The following is a 20709-nucleotide window of genomic DNA, read 5'->3' as shown; positions in this document are numbered from 1 at the left end:
GTATAGCTGTACTTGGGCTTAGATCTTTCGCGTGAATTTTTGGTATGTGCTATCCTTTGTCGATCTTGGTATAAACTTTGCATTAAAAATTTCCTTTTTTGTTGTTGCTGTTCGACTTTGTTGTTCTCATGGATTTGTTTCGATGTTTTTTGCTTTGTCAGTTATATTATCAACCATTTTGTTATTTTGTTATAGGAGGAAAACATTTTCATCTTTTAGTTGCAATAATAAATTATTCAATTTCAAATAGTCATTTATCAAATCTTCTCTCCTCATTTTCTCGAAATCTATCCTCTTTTTCTGTACCTCTGTCATCGTTTTCTTTAAAGCTGTGGTTTTTTTGTGTTTTTGTACAAAAAGCGCATGCGACTGATTTCTCTGACTTCTAAAAAAGCGACCAATTCTAAGAATAAGAATAAGTCCAAAATTTTTTTAATTCTAGGGGTAGGAGAATGATGTGCAAAAAACGTATTAACGTTATTTATGTTCGCAAACATAAATACAAATTGAGCATAATACTAACAAATTGGAGTGTGGAAACATTGGCTGACTTGCTTTGATTTAATTCGACCTTCTTGCTACTGTCCTCCAACATCGTGAGCTCCTCAGTTCCACTAGACTCGTCAAATTTCACTTTCAGGGGACAGAGGTACTCGTACCTGCATACACAAAATCTCATGCATACATACATGATACGTTTATATACATATGCATCCGTTTTTAAAGTGGAGATACCAACGATAACTAAAGTTTAAAAATTAAACATAAGGGTTCTTTGATATCCGAACATACCGAAGCATTCATTCATAACCAACGATATCGACGGCTTCTAATGTTGAAAAGCCAAACATGTCCATTCCCCAGTTGAGACGTCGAATTATGAAAAGACCGTGGTCGACCAATATCGGGTATAGAAAGACAGTGGTCGACCGATGTTGGGTATGAAAAGATTCTATGTTGACGCTAATAGTCTTGGTCGACTTTATGTCTACCCTTATGGTCATGGTCGACTTTAGGTCAACCCTAATGGTCATGGTCAACTTTAGGTCGACCGATATGGTCATGGTCGACTTTAGGTCAACCGATATGGCAATGGTCGACTTTGAGTTTTGGCAAATACGTTTTTGCATATAATGTAGTTTCAGGTGTTAATTGTTTTACTTCAGCATGCAAAAAATTATGGCCCAAGACAAAAAAGATTTTTTTCCAAATCTTTTTTCGAACCAACATATTGTCCTTCTATTTCATATCATTGACATGTTTCTAGTGCATTTGGTGCTATCTTTGTACATTCGGGGTACTCAACACTCAGTTTAAAGTACCCATGAACCCCTAAAATTGCACAGAGCGTTTGTTAAAAAAGACCTATGAGCAGACTTAAGGTCGACCGTACTGGATATGAAAAGACCATTGGTCGACTTATGAAAAGAGTTTTAGTCGACGATATCAGATATGAACAGACTATTGGTGGACCAATATTGGATATGAAAAGACCGTTGGCCGACTTATGAAAAGACTTTAGGTCGAATATCACTAAGGGAAACGACCGTGTATTTAAGGTAGGGAAATTACCCCCCATGTCGACTTTATTAGTCTTTTCATAAAGTCGACCTCTCAACTGGGGTTACTTTTGCTATTTTGGTTGGTCGTCAAAACAAAGGATGTCAGTGATTACAATATCGTAATTGTTCCGAACCACTTTCGTGGGGGGGAGGAACTATATAATCAAATAGGTTTTTTGTTGAGTCAATTTAGGCCGATCAATATATTCATCGTAGAGAATTGTGAGTAGTATCATTAGAAAGCCCGTCCGCCGTAGAATAGGGAATTAAAAAGATTTTTGATGTTCGCTTTTTACAAGGAGTTATAGAAGTTTAGATTTTCTGAATACCATATTCCGTTTTTATTCACATTTCCCGTAATTTCGGCCAAATTTTGTCGACTTTCCTAAAATATGTTAAAATTGTTAACGTTAGTGTCATTGACTCTATCTTTAAAGATAGAGGAGGATTGTTTAATTAATCAAACTAGTTTTTTACCGAGAAATTAAGTTAAATTTTGCAAAATTCAGAATTTTTGTCAAAAGTGGGACCTGATATGCTTTTCTAGCCAAATTTTTGCTCAAATTTGCTAGAATTAGACAAGTTAAAAAACTGCGGTTATGTTCTTCATAACTCTAAAGAGAGCGCAGGTTGTAATCCCGCTGACATCAGGAGTCTTCTGGAATTCTATTTTTCCCAGTTTTTTGCAAATTTGATCTCGATAATTATTTAAAATGCATTAATTACTTTTGATATAATAAAAAGCTTTGTTCAAAAATTGATGTGGCAACCATTTGAAAATTTGAGATTTTTAGCCGTGCTGCAATATTGGGGTTGATCTTGATCTCACCGTGGAACCTTGCAGAAAAAACTTTTTTAGATTTTGATGGGGCGTGGCCCTTTTTTAAACGACTATATTTTATTGTTTTAGAATTAAGCTCATGTTTTTAACGCTCTGACCAATTGTTTTCTTAAAATTTTTTTGGACTACGTATGTTTTGATTTCATTATATATACTCTTTCTAGCCAAGTGACTTAGTTTCTTTAGTCAAAGATCCAGTTGGATTTTTAAAAGTTAGAAGCGAACCTAGACAATGCTTTCAGTTTTATCAAATGTCTCTTTTGAAATTAAATTTATTCGTTCTAAAAAATGTCGGTGAATTTCCGAACTTTGTCTCTATTTTCATAGTTCTCTCAATTTAGACATCTCTCAAAAGACAACGAGTTTTGGTCGTAATTTTTGTTTGTTATTTGGCTTGGTTTTTGTTATTGTCGTTTCTAGTAGTCCTATTAACAACAATTTTCATCGACCTTCTAGCTTGCATTAATATAGTGATGTGTACGGTTTTGAAAGTTTTCTATCTCTCCATCATTTGGTAGCCAATTAAGTCAAGAATATGGGCGAGCGGGGTCGGAACATTATTTGTATACGAACATCATCGAGCCTCCTTGTTTCCATTTCATCCTCAAATGGTTATGTAACGAGATCTTGCAAAAAATTTTGAAAGATCACTTAGGACGAAGCCTCGTATCGATATAATTTTTAAATTGAATAAAATTGAGCTTGGTCAGTACATGGCCAGCATGTTTTCCATCTTTGTATCTACATTTATAAGAAGAATTTACACCCAAAATATGATGCGTATTTTTGACCCAAATTATAATATAAGTATTTAAAATTAATGAATTAGTTTTAGTTTCCAAGATGTGAGTTTATGATGTTAAATGAAGCAAATAAAGTGAAAACAAAGTTATAGAATTCATATCACCAATTGAAAATATTTTTAGAAGGAAAATCTTCAAACTATATGAAGTTAATTTTTTGTTAGAAACAATTGATGCTTCTTTGACTGAACTGATGTTGCTCATTGTCTCATATTCCGATATGCAGCAAAACTTCGTGTCCATTTTCACTGAAAACAAATCCCAATATATCACGAGAAGAATATCTGCGCATATGATGCGTCAATACTAATCAATGATATCAACATAAAGCAGAACAATGTCGGTTCCGGGAAAAAAAACCACGGAAGAAGACCTACTTAATTTTAGATAAGAAAATAAACCCCCGCGGGAATAATCACTCCCACTTTACTTTTAACGAGCTGCGCATTAAGCGCGTTTGGCCATGCCTTACGGCCCGTGGGACATGATATAAAACTGTCATAACTGAACAAATTATCACGACCACATTTCGAATATAAAATGGGGGTTTATTTCCGTGGGGGTTAATATCCTCTGTAGAATTATAAAGGTTTTTTCCGTGGGGTTTTATTTCCTAGACCCGAGAAACATAGAACAGACTTGAACGAATCTTGCAAGACTATCATTTGTCTTGAACAATCTTGCAATATAGTCGTATTATATGACAATCATTCAAGAAAGTTTTTTTGCCAAAATCTTGTAAAACAATTTTGAAAAAATATTGGATAAATGGATCCCAAAAATATCCCTTAGATACATTAGTTGTCAAAAAAATTTCTTGAATGTTTATACAGCTCACAGAGAAAGATTCATTTAAATCAACTGTTTCCAGAAAATCTCATGTAATTGAATTCAGAGATAGTACACGGATCATAGTAACATAACAAATCAGCGCTGAATCAAATAATTCCTCAGTCTGTATTTTTACTATGAGGATATCATGATCATGTCACTTTTTAGCCTGCACAGTATAAAACTCAGCGTAAAAAACGGTTCTGAGCAGTGCAAAATACAAGCCTGCGTTTTTATGGGCAGTCAAAAATCCAATCCTGCGTTTTTGTGGGCAGTCAAAAATCTAATCCTGCGTTTTTTGTAGGCAGTCAAAAATTCAGTCCTGAGTTTTTTGTAGGCAGTCAAAAATCAAATCCTGCGTTTTTTGTGGGCAGTCAAAAATCCAATCCTGCGTTTTTTCTAGTCAGTCAAAAATCAAATCCTGCATTTTTTGTGAGCAGTCAAACATCCAATCCCTCGTTTTTGGCGGCGGTCAAAAATCCAATCCTGCGTTTTCTTATGGGCAGTCAAAATCCATTCTTGCGATTTTTATGAGCAGTCAAAAATTCAATCCTTCGTTTTTTATGAGCAGACAAAAATCCAATTCTGCGTTTTTTATGAGCAGTCAAAAATCCAATCCTGCGTTTTTTGTAGGCAGTCAAAAATCAAAATCTTCGTTTTTTGTGGGCAGTCGGAAATCCAATCCTGCGTTTTTTGTAGGCAGTAAAAAATCAAATCCTGCGTTTTTTTGGGCAGTCAAAAATCCAATCCTGCGTTTTTTGTAGGCAGTAAAAACTCAAATCCTGCGTTTTTTTGGGCAGTCAAAAATCCAATCCTGCGTTTTTTGTCGGCAGTCAAAAATCCAATCCTGCGTTTTTTTATGGGCAGTCAAAATCCATTCTTGCGTTTTTTATGAGCAGTCAAAAATGCAATCCTTCGTTTTTTATGAGCAGACAAAAATCCAATTCTGCGTTTTTTATGAGCAGTCAAAAATCCAATCCTGCGTTTTTTGTAGGCAGTCAAAAATCAAAATCTTCGTTTTTTGTGGGCAGTCGGAAATCCAATCCTGCGTTTTTTATCGGCAGTCAAAAATCCAATCCTGCGTTTTTTGTAGGCAGTAAGAAATCAAATCCTGCGTTTTTTTGGGCAGTCAAAAATCCAATCCTACGTTTTTTGTCGGCAGTCAAAAATCCAATCCTGCGTTTTTTTATGAGCAGTCAAAATCCATTCTTGCGTTTTTTATGAGCAGTCAAAAATGCAATCCTTCGTTTTTTATGAGCAGACAAAAATCCAATTCTGCGTTTTTTATGAGCAGTCAAAAATCCAATCCTGCGTTTTTTGTAGGCAGTCAAAAATCCAATCCTGCTTTTTTTGTAGGCAGTCAAAAATCAAATCCTGCGTTTTTTGTGGGCAGTCAAAAATCCAATCCTGCTTTTTTGTAGGCAGTCAAAAATCAAATCCTGCGTTTTTTGTGGGCAGTCAAAAATCCAATCCTGCGTTTTTTGGTCGACAGTCAAAAATCCAATGCTTCGTTTTTATGAGCAGTCAAAAATACAATTCTTCGTTTTTTGTGGGTAGTCAAAAATCCAATCCTTCGTTTTTTGTGGGCAGTCAAAAACCCAATCCTGCGTTTTTTGTAGGCAGTCAAAAATCCAATCCTGCGTTATTTGTAGGCAGTCAAAAGTCAAATCCTACGTTTTTCGGGGGCAGTCGAAAATCCAATCCTGCGTTTTTTGTCGGCAGTCAAAAATCCAATCCTGCGTTTTTGTAGGCAGTCAAAAATCAAATCCTGCGTATTTTGTGGGCAGTCAAAAATCCATCCTTGCGTTTTTTGTCGGCAGTCAAAAATACAATCCTGCGTTTTTTTATTGGCAGTCAATAACCATTTTTGCATTTTTTATGAGCAGTCAATAATGAAATCCTTCGTTTTTTATGATCAGACAAAAATCCAATTCCGCGTTTTTATGAGAAGTCAAAAATCCAATCCTTCGTTTTTTGTAGGCATTCAAAAATCCAATCCTGCGTTTTTTGTGCAGTCAAAAATCCAATCCTGCGTTTTTTGTAGGCAGTTAAAAATCAAATCCTGCGTTTTTTGTGGGCAGTCAAAAATCCAATCCTGCGTTTTTTGGTCGGCAGTCAAAAATCCAATGCTTCGTTTTTATGAGCAGACAAAAATCCAATCCTGCGTTTTTTATGAGCAGTCAAAAATCCAATTCTTTGTTTTTTGTGAGTAGTCAAAAATCCAATCCTTCGTTTTTTGTGGGCAGTCAAAAACCCAATCCTGCGTTTTTTGTAGGCAGTCAAAAATCCAATCCAGCGTTATTTGTAGGCAGTCAAAAGTCAAATCCTACGTTTTTCGGGGGCAGTCAAAAATCCAATCCTGCGTTTTTTGTCGGCAGTCAACAATCCAATCCTGCGTTTTTGTAGGCAGTCAAAAATCAAATCCTGCGTATTTTGTGGGCAGTCAAAAATCCAACCTTGCGTATTTTTTCGGCAGTCAAAAATACAATCCTGCGTTTTTTTATGAGCAGTCAATAATGAAATCCTTCGTTTTTTATGATCAGACAAAAATCCAATCCTGCGTTTTTATGAGAAGTCAAAAATCCAATCCTTCGTTTTTTGTAGGCAGTCAAAAATCCACTCCTGCGTTTTTTTGTGCAGTCAAAAATCCAATCCTTCGTTTTTTGTGGGCAGTCAAAAACCCAATCGTGCGTTTTTTAGGCAGTCAAAAATCCAACCTTGCGTTTTTTGTCGGCAGTCAAAAATACAATCCTGCGTTTTTTTATGGGCAGTCAATATCCATTTTTGCATTTTTTTTGAGCAGTCAGTAATGAAATCCTTCGTTTTTTATGATCAGACAAAAATCCAATCCTGCGTTTTTATGAGGAGTCAAAAATCCAATCCTTCGTTTTTTGTAGGCAGTCAAAAACCCAATCGTGCGTTTTTTAGGCAGTCAAAAATCCAACCTTGCGTTTTTTGTCGGCAGTCAAAAATACAATCCTGCGTTTTTTTATGGGCAGTCAATATCCATTTTTGCATTTTTTTTGAGCAGTCAGTAATGAAATCCTTCGTTTTTTTATGATCAGACAAAAATCCAATCCTGCGTTTCTATGAGGAGTCAAAAATCCAATCCTTCGTTTTTTGTAGGCAGTCGAAAATCCAATCCTGCGTTTTTTAGGCAGTCAAAAATCCAACCTTGCGTTTTTTGTCGGCAGTCAAAAATACAATCCTGCGTTTTTTTATGGGCATTCAATATCTATTTTTGCATTTTTTATGAGCAGTCAATAATGAAATCCTTCGTTTTTTATGATCAGACAAAAAATCCAATCCTGCGTTTTTATGAGAAGTCAAAAATCCAATCCTTCGTTTTTTGTAGGCAGTCGAAAATCCAATCCTGCGTTTTTTGTTCGGCAGTCAAAAACCAATGCTTCGTTTTTATGAGCAGACAAAAATCCAATCCTGCGTTTTTTATGAGCAGTCAAAAATTCAGTTCTTCGTTTTTTGTTCGGCAGTCAAAAACCAATGCTTCGTTTTTATGAGCAGACAAAAATCCAATCCTGCGTTTTTTGTAGGCAGTCAAAAATCAAATCCTGCGTTTTTTGTAGGCAGTCAAAAATCAAATCCTGCGTTTTTTGTGGGCAGTCAAAAATCCAATTCTGCGTTTTTTGTTCGGCAGTCAAAAACCAATGCTTCGTTTTTATGAGCAGACAAAAATCCAATCCTGCGTTTTTTATGAGCAGTCAAAAATTCAGTTCTTCGTTTTTTGTGAGTAGTCAAAAATCCAATCCTTCGTTTTTAGTGGGCAGTCAAAAACCCAATCCTGCGTTTTTTGTCGGCAGTCAAAAATCCAATCCTGCGTTTTTTTAGGCAGTCAAAAATCAAATCTTGCGTATTTTGTGGGCAGTCAAAAATCCAACCTTGAGTTTTTTGTCGGCAGTCAAAAATACAATCCTGCGTTTTTTTGTGGGCAGTCAAAATCCATTTTTGCATTTTTTATGAGCAGTCAATAATGAAATCCTTCGTTTTTTATGATCAGACAAAAATCCAATCCTGCGTTTTTATGAGAAGTCAAAAATCCAATCCTTCGTTTTTTGTAGGCAGTCAAAAATCCAATCCTGCTTTTTTTTTGTGCAGTCAAGAATCCAATCCTGCGTTTTTTGTAGGCAGTCAAAAATCCAATCCTTCGTTTTTTGCGGGCAGTCAAAAACCCAATCGTGCGTTTTTTGTAGGCAGTCAAAAATTCAATCCTGCGTTTTTTAGGCAGTCAAAAATCCACTCCTGAGTTTTTTGTAGGCAGTCAAAAATCCAATCCTACGTTTTTTGTGAGCAGTCAAAAATCCAATCCTTCTTTTTTTGTAGGCAGTCAAAAATCCAATCCCGCGTTTTTTGTAGGCAGTCAAAAATCAAATCCTGCGTTTTTTGCGGGCAGTCAAAAACCCAATCGTGCGTTTTTTGTAGGCAGTCAAAAATCCAATCCTGCGTTTTTTAGGCAGTCAAAAATCCACTCCTGAGTTTTTTGTAGGCAGTCAAAATCCAATCCTTCGTTTTTTGTAGGCAGTCAAAAATCAAATCCTGCGTTTTTTGTGGGCAGTCAGATATCCAATCCTGCGTTTTTTGGTGGGCAGTCAAAAATCCAATGCTTCGTTTTTATGAGCAGACAAAAATCCAATCCTGCATTTTTATGAGCAGTCAAAAATCCAATTCTTCGTTTTTTGTGGGCAGTCAAAAATCCAATCCTTCGTTTTTTGTGGGCAGTCAAGAACCCAATCCTGCGTTTTTTGTAGGCAGTCAAAAATCCAATCCTGCGTTTTTTGTAGGCAGTCAAAAATCAAATCCTACGTTGTTCGGGGGCAGTCGAAAATCCAATCCTGCGTTTTGGGTCGGCAGTCAAAAATCCAATCCTGCGTTTTTGTAGGCAGTCAAAAATCAAGTCCTTCATATTTTGTGGGCAGTCAAAAATCCAAACTTGCGTTTTTTGTCGGCAGTCAAAAATACAATCCTGCGTTTTTTATGGGCAGTCAAAATCCAATTTTGCTTTTTTTATGAGCAGTCAAAAAAGAAATCCTTCGTTTTTTATGAGCAGACAAAAATCCAAACCTGCTTTTTTATGAGAAGTCAAAAATGCAATCCTTCGTTTTTTGTAGGCAGTCAAAAATCCAATCCTGCGTTTTTTTTGGGCAGTCAAAAATCCAACCTTGAGTTTTTTGTCGGCAGTCAAAAATACAATCCTGCGTTTTTTTGTGGGCAGTCAAAATCCATTTTTGCATTTTTTATGAGCAGTCAATAATGAAATCCTTCGTTTTTATGATCAGACAAAAATCCAATCCTGCGTTTTTATGAGAAGTCAAAAATCCAATCCTTCGTTTTTTGTAGGCAGTCAAAAATCCAATCCTGCGTTTTTTTTGTGCAGTCAAAAAACCAATCCTGCGTTTTTTGTAGGCAGTCAAAAATCCAAACCTTCGTTTTTTGCGGGCAGTCAAAAACCCAATCGTGCGTTTTTTGTAGGCAGTCAAAAATCCAATCCTGCGTTTTTTAGGCAGTCAAAAATCCACTCCTGAGTTTTTTGTAGGCAGTCAAAAATCCAATCCTTCGTTTTTTGTGAGCAGTCAAAAATCCAATCCTGCGTTTTTTGTAGGCAGTCAAAAATCCAATCCCGCGTTTTTTGTAGGCAGTCAAAAATCAAATCCTGCGTTTTTTGCGGGCAGTCAAAAACCCAATCGTGCGTTTTTTGTAGGCAGTCAAAAATCCAATCCTGCGTTTTTTAGGCAGTCAAAAATCCACTCCTGAGTTTTTTGTAGGCAGTCAAAAATCCAATCCTGCGTTTTTTGTAGGCAGTCAAAAATCCAATCCCGCGTTTTTTGTAGGCAGTCAAAAATCAAATCCTGCGTTTTTTGTGGGCAGTCAGATATCCAATCCTGCGTTTTTTGGTGGGCAGTCAAAAATCCAATGCTTCGTTTTTATGAGCAGACAAAAATCCAATCCTGCGTTTTTATGAGCAGTCAAAAATCCAATTCTTCGTTTTTTGTGGGCAGTCAAATACCCAATCCTTCGTTTTTTGTGGGCAGTCAAGAACCCAATCCTGCGTTTTTTGTAGGCAGTCAAAAATCCAATCCTGAGTTTTTTGTAGGCAGTCAAAAATCAAATCCTACGTTGTTCGGGGGCAGTCAAAAATCCAATCCTGCGTTTTGGGTCGGCAGTCAAAAATCCAATCCTGCGTTTTTGTAGGCAGTCAAAAATCAAGTCCTTCATATTTTGTGGGCAGTCAAAAATCCAAACTTGCGTTTTTTGTCGGCAGTCAAAAATACAATCCTGCGTTTTTTATGGGCAGTCAAAATCCAATTTTGCTTTTTTTATGAGCAGTCAAAAAAGAATACCTTCGTTTTTTATGAGCAGACAAAAATCCAAACCTGCTTTTTTATGAGAAGTCAAAAATGCAATCCTTCGTTTTTTGTAGGCAGTCAAAAATCCAATCCTGCGTTTTTTGTAGGCAGTCAAAAATCCAATCCCGCGTTTTTTGTAGGCAGTCAAAAATCAAATCCTGCGTTTTTTGTGGGCAGTCAGATATCCAATCCTGCGTTTTTTGGTGGGCAGTCAAAAATCCAATGCTTCGTTTTTATGAGCAGACAAAAATCCAATCCTGCGTTTTTATGAGCAGTCAAAAATCCAATTCTTCGTTTTTTGTGGGCAGTCAAATACCCAATCCTTCGTTTTTGTGGGCAGTCAAGAACCCAATCCTGCGTTTTTTGTAGGCAGTCAAAAATCCAATCCTGAGTTTTTTGTAGGCAGTCAAAAATCAAATCCTACGTTGTTCGGGGGCAGTCAAAAATCCAATCCTGCGTTTTGGGTCGGCAGTCAAAAATCCAATCCTGCGTTTTTGTAGGCAGTCAAAAATCAAGTCCTTCATATTTTATGGGCAGTCAAAAATCCAAACTTGCGTTTTTTGTCGGCAGTCAAAAATACAATCCTGCGTTTTTTATGGGCAGTCAAAATCCAATTTTGCTTTTTTTATGAGCAGTCAAAAAAGAATACCTTCGTTTTTTATGAGCAGACAAAAATCCAAACCTGCTTTTTTATGAGAAGTCAAAAATGCAATCCTTCGTTTTTTGTAGGCAGTCAAAAATCCAATCCTGCGTTTTTTTTGGGCAGTCAAAAATCCAGTCGTGCTTTTTTTAGGCAGTCAAAAATCAACTCCTGCGTTTTTTTTAGGCAGTCAAAAGTCCAATCCTTCGTTTTTTATGAGCAGACAAAATCCAATTCTGCGTTTTTTATGAGCCGTCGAAAATCCAATCCCTCGTTTTTTGTAAGCAGTCAAAAATCCAATCCTGCGTTTTTTTGTAGGCAGTCAAAAATCCAATCCTACGTTTTTTGTAGGCAGTCAAAAATCAAATCCTGCGTTTTTTATGGGCAGTCAAAATCCATTTTTGCAACTTTTATGAGCAGTCAAAAATGAAATCCTTCGTTTTTAATGAGCAGACAAAAATCCAATCCTGCTTTTTTATGAGAAGTCAAAAATCCAATCCTTCGTCTTTTGTAGGCAGTCAAAAATCCAATCCTGCGTTTTTTTTGGGCAGTCAAAAATCCAATCCTTCGTTTTTTGTGCGCAGTCAAAAATCCAATCGTGCGTTTTTTGGAGGCAGTCAAAAATCCAGTCCGGCCTTTTTTTAGGCAGTCAAAAATCCACTCCTGCGTTTTTTGTAGGCAGTCAAAAATCCAATCCTTCAATTTTTGTCGGCAGTCAAAAATCCAATCCTGCGTTTTTTGTAGGCAGTAAAAAATCTAATCCCGCGTTTTTTTGGGCAGTCAAAAATCCAATCCTGCGTTTTTAGTTGGCAGACAAAAATCCAATCCTGCGTTTTTCCAGTCAAGAATCCAATCCTTCGTTTTTTATGAGCAGACACAAATCCAATCCTGCGTTTTTATGAGGAGTCAAAAATCCAATCCTTCGTTTTTTGTGGGCAGTCAAAAGTCCAATCCTGCGTTTTTTGTAGGCAGTCAAAAACCAAATCCTGCGTTTTTTGTGGGCAGTCAAAAATCCAATCCTTCGCTTTTTGTGGGCAGGCAAAAACCCAATCGTGCGTTTTTCCAGTCAAGAATCCAATCCTTCGTTTTTTATGAGCAGACAAAAATCCAAACCTGCTTTTTTATGAGAAGTCAAAAATGCAATCCTTCGTTTTTTGTAGGCAGTCAAAAATCCAATCCTGCGTTTTTTTTGGGCAGTCAAAAATCCAATCGTGTTTTTTTTAGGCAGTCAAAAATCCACTCCTGCGTTTTTTTAGGCAGTCAAAAGTCCAATCCTTCGTTTTTTATGAGCAGACAAAATCCAATTCTGCGTTTTTTATGAGCCGTCGAAAATCCAATCCCTCGTTTTTTGTAAGCAGTCAAAAATCCAATCCTGCGTTTTTTTGTAGGCAGTCAAAAATCCAATCCTACGTTTTTTGTAGGCAGTCAAAAATCAAATCCTGCGTTTTCTATGGGCAGTCAAAATCCATTTTTGCAACTTTTATGAGCAGTCAAAAATGAAATCCTTCGTTTTTAATGAGCAGACAAAAATCCAATCCTGCTTTTTTATGAGAAGTCAAAAATCCAATCCTTCGTCTTTTGTAGGCAGTCAAAAATCCAATCCTGCGTTTTTTTTGGGCAGTCAAAAATCCAATCCTGCGTTTTTTGTAGGCAGTCAAAAATCCAATCCTTCGTTTTTTGTGCGCAGTCAAAAATCCAATCGTGCGTTTTTTGGAGGCAGTCAAAAATCCAGTCCGGCGTTTTTTTAGGCAGTCAAAAATCCACTCCTGCGTTTTTTGTAGACAGTCAAAAATCCAATCCTTCAATTTTTGTCGGCAGTCAAAAATCCAATCCTGCGTTTTTTGTAGGCAGTAAAAAATCTAATCCCGCGTTTTTTTGGGCAGTCAAAAATCCAATCCTGCGTTTTTAGTTGGCAGACAAAAATCCAATCCTGCGTTTTTCCAGTCAAGAATCAAATCCTTCGTTTTTTATGAGCAGACACAAATCCAATCCTGCGTTTTTATGAGGAGTCAAAAATCCAATCCTTCGTTTTTTGTAGGCAGTCAAAAACCAAATCCTGCGTTTTTTGTGGGCAGTCAAAAATCCAATCCTTCGCTTTTTGTGGGCAGGCAAAAACCCAATCGTGCGTTTTTTGTAGGCAGTCAAAAATCCAATCCTGCGTTTTTTTAGGCAGTCAAAAATTCACTCCTTTTTTGTAGGCAGTCAAAAATCCAATCCTACGTTTTTTGTAGGCAGTCAAAAATCAAATCATGCGTTTTTTATGGGCAGTCAAAATCCATTTTTGCAAATTTATGAGCAGTCAAAAATGAAATCCTTCGTTTTTAATGAGCAGACAAAAATCCAATCCTGCTTTTTTATGAGAAGTCAAAAATCCAATCCTTCGTCTTTTGTAGGCAGTCAAAAATCCAATCCTGCGTTTTTTTTTGGGCATTCAAAAATCCAATCCTGCGTTTTTTGTAGGCAGTCAAAAATCCAATCCTTCGTTTTTTGTGCGCAGTCAAAAATCCAATCGTGCGTTTTTTGGAGGCAGTCAAAAATCCAGTCCGGCGTTTTTTTAGGCAGTCAAAAATCGACTCCTTCAATTTTTGTCGGCAGTCAAAAATCCAATCCTGCGTTTTTTGTAGGCAGTAAAAAATCTAATCCCGCGTTTTTTTGGGCAGTCAAAAATCCAATCCTGCGTTTTTAGTTGGCAGACAAAAATCCAATCCTGCGTTTTTCCAGTCAAGAATCCAATCCTTCGTTTTTTATGAGCAGACACAAATCCAATCCTGCGTTTTTATGAGGAGTCAAAAATACAATCCTTCGTTTTTTGTGGGCAGTCAAAAATCCAATCCTGCGTTTTTTGTAGGCAGTCAAAAACCAAATCCTGCGTTTTTTGTGGGCAGTCAAAAATCCAATCCTTCGCTTTTTGTGGGCAGGCAAAAACCCAATCGTGCGTTTTTTGTAGGCAGTCAAAAATCCAATCCTGCGTTTTTTTAGGCAGTCAAAAATTTACTCCTGAGTTTTTTGTAGGCAGTCAAAAATCCAATCCTTCGTTTTTTGTGAGCAGTCAAAAATCCAATCCTGCGTTTTTTGTAGGCAGTCAAAAATCAAATCCCGCGTTTTTTGTGGGCAGTCAAATATCCAATCCTGCGTTTTTTGGTCGGCAGTCAAAAATCAAATCCTGCGTTTTTTGTAGGCAGTCAAAAATCCAATCCTGCGTTTTTTTTGTGCAGTCAAAAATCCAATCCTGCGTTTTTTGTAGGCAGTCAAAAATCCAATCCTTCGTTTTTTGTGGGCAGTCAAAAACCCAATCGTGCGTTTTTTGTAGGCAGTCAAAAATCCAATCCTGCGTTTTTTGTAGGCAGTCAAAAATCCAATCCTGCGTTTTTTGTAGGCAGTCAAATATCCAATCCTGCGTTTTTTGGTCGGCAGTCAAAAATCCAATGCTTCGTTTTTATGAGCAGACAAAAATCCAATCCTGCCTTTTTATGAGCAGTCAAAAATCAAATTCTTCGTTTTTTGTGGGCAGTCAAAAATCCAATCCTTTGTTTTTTGTGGGCAGTCAAGAACCCAATCCTGCGTTTTTGTAGGCAGTCAAAAATCCACTCCTGCGTTTTTTGTAGGCAGTCAAAAATCAAATCCTACGTTTTTCGGGGGCAGTCAAAAATCCAATCCTGCGTTTTTTGTCGGCAGTCAAAAATCCAATTCTGCGTTTTTGTAGGCAGTCAAAAATCAAATCCTGCGTATTTTGTGGGCAGTCAAAAATCCAACCTTGCGTTTTTTGTCGGCAGTCAAAAATACAATCCTGCGTTTTTTTATGGGCAGTCAAAATCCAATTTTGCATTTTTTATGAGCAGTCAAAAATGAAATCTTTCGTTTTTTATGAGCAGACAAAAATCCAATCCTGCTTTTTTATGAGAAGTCAAAAATCCAATCCTTCGTTTTTTGTAGGCAGTCAAAAATCCAATCCTGCGTTTTTTTTGGGCAGTCAAAAATCCAATCGTGCGTTTTTTGTAGGCAGTCAAAAATCCAATCCTGCTTTTTTTAGGCAGTCAAAAATCCACTCCTGCGTTTTTTGTAGGAAGTCAAAAATCCACTCCTGCGTTTTTTGTAGGCAGTCAAAAATCCAATCCCTCGTTTTTTGTGAGCAGTCAAAAATCAAATCCTGCGTTTTTTGTAGGCAGTCAAAAATCCAATCCTGCGTTTTTGTAGGCAGTCAAAAATCAAATCCTGCGTTTTTTTTGGGCAGTCAAAATCCATTTTTGCATTTTTTATGAGCAGCCAAAAATGAAATCCTTCGTTTTTAATGAGCAGACAAAAATCCAATGCTGTCTTTTTATGAGAAGTTAAAAATCCAGTCCATCGTTTTCTGTAGGCATTCAAAAATTCAATCCTTTTTTTGGGCAGTCAAAAATCCAATTCTGCGTTTTTTGTAGGCAGTCAAAAATCCAATCCTTCGTTTTTTGTGCGCAGTCAAAAATCCAATCGTGCGTTTTTATGAGAAGTCAAAAATCCAAGCCTGCGTTTTTTTAGGCAGTCAAAAATCCACTCCTGCGTTTTTTGTAGGCAGTCAAAAATCCAATCCTTCGTTTTTTGTCGGCAGTCAAAAATCCAATCCTGCGTTTTTTGTAGGCAGTAAAAAATCTAATCCTGCTTTTTTTTGGGCAGTCAAAAATCCAATCCTGCGTTTTTAATTTTTCAGTCAAAAATCCAATCCTGCGTTTTTTCAGTCAAGAATCCAATCCTTCGTTTTTTATGAGCAGACACAAATCCAATCCTGCTTTTTTATGAGGAGTCAAAAATTCAATCCTTCGTTTTTTGTAGGCAGTCAACAATCAAATCCTGCGTTTTTTGTGGGCAGTCAAAAATCCAATCTTGCATTTTTTGTCGGCAGTCAAAAATCCAATCCTGCGTTTTAGCAGGCAGTCAAAAATCCAATCCTGCGTTATTTTTAGGCAGTCAAAAGTCAAATCCTACGTTTTTCGGGGGCAGTCAAAAATCCAATCCTGCTCCTGCGTTTTTTGTCGGCAGTCAAAAATCAAATCCTGCGTATCTTGTGGGCAGTCAAAAATTCAATCCATCGTTTTTGTCGGCAGTCAAAAACCAATCCTGCGTTTTTGTAGGCAGTCAAAAATCAAATCCTGCGTATTTTGTGGGCAGTCAAAAATCCAACCTTGCGTTTTTTGTCGGCAGTCAAAAATACAATCCTGCGTTTTTAGTTGGCAGTGAAAAATCCAATCCTGCGTTTTTTCAGTCAAGAATCCAATCCTTTGTTTTTTATGAGCAGACACAAATCCAATCCTGCGTTTTTATGAGGAGTCAAAAATCCAATCCTTCGTTTTTGGTGGGCAGTCAAAAATCCAATCCTGCGTTTTTAGTTGGCAGTCAAAAATCAAATCCTGCGTATTTTGTGGGCAGTCAAAAATCCAACCTTGCGTTTTTTGTCGGCAGTCAAAAACCAATCCTGCGTTTTTGTAGGCAGTCAAAAATCAAATCCTGCGTATTTTGTGGGCAGTCAAAAATCCAACCTTGCGTTTTTTGTCGGCAGTCAAAAATACAATCCTGCGTTTTTAGTTGGCAGTGAAAAATCCAATCCTGCGTTTTTTCAGTCAAGAATCCAATCCTTTGTTTTTTATGAGCAGACACAAATCCAATCCTGCGTTTTTATGAGGAGTCAAAAATCCAATCCTTCGTTTTTTGTGGGCAGTCAAAAATCCAGTCCTGCGTTATTTTTAGGCAGTCAAAAGTCAAATCCTACGTTTTTCGGGGGCAGTCAAAAATCCAATCCTGCTCCTGCGTTTTTTGTCGGCAGTCAGAAGTCAAATCCTACGTTTTTCGGGGCAGTCAAAAATCCAATCCTGCGTTTTTTGTCGGCAGTCAAAAACCAATCCTGCGTTTTTGTAGGCAGTCAAAAATCAAATCCTGCGTATTTTGTGGGCAGTCAAAAATCCAACCTTGCGTTTTTTGTCGGCAGTCAAAAATACAATCCTGCGTTTTTAGTTGGCAGTGAAAAATCCAATCCTGCGTTTTTTCAGTCAAGAATCCAATCCTTTGTTTTTTATGAGCAGACACAAATCCAATCCTGCGTTTTTATGAGGAGTCAAAAATCCAATCCTTCGTTTTTTGTGGGCAGTCAAAAATCCAATCCTGCGTTTTTAGTTGGCAGTCAAAAATCCAATCCTGCGTTTTTTCAGTCAAGAATCCAATCCTTCGTTTTTTATGAGCAGACACAAATCCAATCCTGCGTTTTTATGAGGAGTCAAAAATCCAATCCTTCGTTTTTTTTGGGCAGTCAAAAATCCAATCGTGCGTTTTTTGTAGGCAATCAACAATCAAATCCTGCGTTTTTGCAGGCAGTCAAAAATCCAATCCTGCGTTATTTTTAGGCAGTCAAAAGTCAAATCCTACGTTTTTCGGGGGCAGTCAAAAATCCAATCCTGCGTTTTTTCTCGGCAGTCAAAAATCAAATCCTGCGTATTTTTTGGGCAGTCAAAACTCCAATCCATCGTTTTTTGTGGGCAGTCAAAAATCCAATCCTGCGTTATTTGTAGGCAGTCAAAAGTCAAATCCTACGTTTTTCGGGGGCAGTCAAAAATCCAATCCTGCGTTTTTTGTCGGCAGTCAAAAGTCAAATCCTACGTTTTTCGGGGGCAGTCAAAAATCCAATCCTGCGTTTTTTGTCGGCAGTCAAAAACCAATCCTGCGTTTTTGTAGGCAGTCAAAAATCAAATCCTGCGTATTTTGTGGGCAGTCAAAAATCCGATCCTGCGTTTTTTCAGTCAAGAATCCAATCCTTCGTTTTTTATGAGCAGACACAAATCCAATCCTGCGTTTTTTAGAGGAGTCAAAAATCCAATCCTTCGTTTTTTGTGGGCAGTCAAAAATCCAATCGTGCGTTTTTTGTAGGCAGTCAACAATCAAATCCTGCGTTTTTTGTGGACAGTCAAAAGTCCAATCTTGCATTTTTTGTCGGCAGTCAAAAATCCAATCCGGCGTTTTTGCAGGCAGTCAAAAATCCAATCCTGCGTTATTTTTAGGCAGTCAAAAGTCAAATCCTACGTTTTTCGGGGGCAGTCAAAAATCCAATCCTGCGTTTTTTCTCGGCAGTCAAAAATCAAATCCTGAGTATTTTGTGGGCAGTCAAAAATCCAATCCATCGTTTTTTGTGGGCAGTCAAAAATCCAATCCTGCTTTTTTTAGGCAGTCAAAAATCCACTCCTGCGTTTTTTGTAGGAAGTCAAAAATCCAATCGTGCGTTTTTATGAGAAGTCAAAAATCCAAGCCTGCGTTTTTTTAGGCAGTCAAAAATCCACTCCTGCGTTTTTTGTAGGCAGTCAAAAATCCAATCCTTCGTTTTTTGTCGGCAGTCAAAAATCCAATCCTGCGTTTTTTGTAGGCAGTAAAAAATCTAATCCTGCTTTTTTTGGGCAGTCAAAAATCCAATCCTGCGTTTTTAATTTTTCAGTCAAAAATCCAATCCTGCGTTTTTTCAGTCAAGAATCCAATCCTTCGTTTTTTATGAGCAGACACAAATCCAATCCTGCTTTTTTATGAGGAGTCAAAAATTCAATCCTTCGTTTTTTGTAGGCAGTCAACAATCAAATCCTGCGTTTTTTGTGGGCAGTCAAAAATCTAATCTTGCATTTTTTGTCGGCAGTCAAAAATCCAATCCTGCGTTTTAGCAGGCAGTCAAAAATCCAATCCTGCGTTATTTTTAGGCAGTCAAAAGTCAAATCCTACGTTTTTCGGGGGCAGTCAAAAATCCAATCCTGCTCCTGCGTTTTTTGTCGGCAGTCAAAAATCAAATCCTGCGTATTTTGTGGGCAGTCAAAAATCCAATCCATCGTTTTTTGTGGGCAGTCAAAAATCCAATCCTGCGTTATTTGTAGGCAGTCAGAAGTCAAATCCTACGTTTTTCGGGGCAGTCAAAAATCCAATCCTGCGTTTTTTGTCAGCAGTCAAAAACCAATCCTGCGTTTTTGTAGGCAGTCAAAAATCAAATCCTGCGTATTTTGTGGGCAGTCAAAAATCCAACCTTGCGTTTTTTGTCGGCAGTCAAAAATACAATCCTGCGTTTTTAGTTGGCAGTGAAAAATCCAATCCTGCGTTTTTTCAGTCAAGAATCCAATCCTTTGTTTTTTATGAGCAGACACAAATCCAATCCTGCGTTTTTATGAGGAGTCAAAAATCCAATCCTTCGTTTTTTGTGGGCAGTCAAAAATCCAATCCTGCGTTTTTAGTTGGCAGTCAAAAATCCAATCCTGCGTTTTTTCAGTCAAGAATCCAATCCTTCGTTTTTTATGAGCAGACACAAATCCAATCCTGCGTTTTTATGAGGAGTCAAAAATCCAATCCTTCGTTTTTTTTGGGCAGTCAAAAATCCAATCGTGCGTTTTTTGTAGGCAATCAACAATCAAATCCTGCGTTTTTGCAGGCAGTCAAAAATCCAATCCTGCGTTATTTTTAGGCAGTCAAAAGTCAAATCCTACGTTTTTCGGGGGCAGTCAAAAATCCAATCCTGCGTATTTTGTGGGCAGTCAAAACTCCAATCCATCGTTTTTTGTGGGCAGTCAAAAATCCAATCCTGCGTTATTTGTAGGCAGTCAAAAGTCAAATCCTACGTTTTTCGGGGGCAGTCAAAAATCCAATCCTGCGTTTTTTGTCGGCAGTCAAAAACCAATCCTGCGTTTTTGTAGGCAGTCAAAAATCAAATCCTGCGTATTTTGTGGGCAGTCAAAAATCCGATCCTGCGTTTTTTCAGTCAAGAATCCAATCCTTCGTTTTTTATGAGCAGACACAAATCCAATCCTGCGTTTTTTAGAGGAGTCAAAAATCCAATCCTTCGTTTTTTGTGGGCAGTCAAAAATCCAATCGTGCGTTTTTTGTAGGCAGTCAACAATCAAATCCTGCGTTTTTTGTGGACAGTCAAAAGTCCAATCTTGCATTTTTTGTCGGCAGTCAAAAATCCAATCCGGCGTTTTTGCAGGCAGTCAAAAATCCAATCCTGCGTTATTTTTAGGCAGTCAAAAGTCAAATCCTACGTTTTTCGGGGGCAGTCAAAAATCCAATCCTGCGTTTTTTCTCGGCAGTCAAAAATCAAATCCTGCGTATTTTGTGGGCAGTCAAAAATCCAATCCATCGTTTTTTGTGGGCAGTCAAAAATCCAATCCTGCGTTATTTGTAGGCAGTCAAAAATCCAATCCTTCGTTTTTTGTCGGCAGTCAAAAATCCAATCCTGCGTTTTTTGTAGGCAGTAAAAAATCTAATCCTGCGTTTTTTTGGGCAGTCAAAAATCCAATCCTGCGTTTTTAGTTGGCAGTCAAAAATACAATCCTGCGTTTTTTTATGGGCAGTCAAAAATCCAATCCTGCTTTTTTTAGGCAGTCAAAAATCCACTCCTGCGTTTTTTGTAGGAAGTCAAAAATCCACTCCTGCGTTTTTTGTAGGCAGTCAAAAATCCAATCCCTCGTTTTTTGTGAGCAGTCAAAAATCAAATCCTACGTTTTTCGGGGGCAGTCAAAAATCCAACCTTGCGTTTTTTGTCGGCAGTCAAAAATACAATCCAGCGTTTTTTTATGGGCAGTCAAAATCAATTTTTGCATTTTTTATGAGCAGTCAAAAATGAAATCCTTCGTTTTTTATGATCAGACAAAAATCCAATCCTGTGTTATTATGAGAAGTCAAAAATCCA

General features: G+C 37.5%; 1 protein-coding gene across 4 annotated transcripts in view; it reads right to left on the bottom strand.

The window, feature by feature from the left end:
- LOC142344200 (uncharacterized) overlaps window positions 1-20709 on the bottom strand; it is an 84679-nt gene that overhangs the window by 53462 nt on the left and 10508 nt on the right. For all 4 annotated transcript variants that reach the window (XM_075395742.1, XM_075395740.1, XM_075395741.1 and 1 more), the window contains exon 3: window positions 524-659. In XM_075395742.1, coding sequence (XP_075251857.1) covers window positions 524-659 — 136 coding nt within the window. The remainder of the gene's footprint in view (window positions 1-523; window positions 660-20709) is intronic.

The sequence above is a fragment of the Convolutriloba macropyga genome, chromosome 8 (genome assembly GCF_964194025.1).
Source record: "Convolutriloba macropyga chromosome 8, txConMacr16.3, whole genome shotgun sequence".
In the NCBI taxonomy this organism is placed as follows: domain Eukaryota; kingdom Metazoa; phylum Xenacoelomorpha; order Acoela; family Convolutidae; genus Convolutriloba; species Convolutriloba macropyga.
Note: the sequence above shows the minus strand (reverse complement) of the source record. Positions and strands in the feature narration are given on the sequence as shown.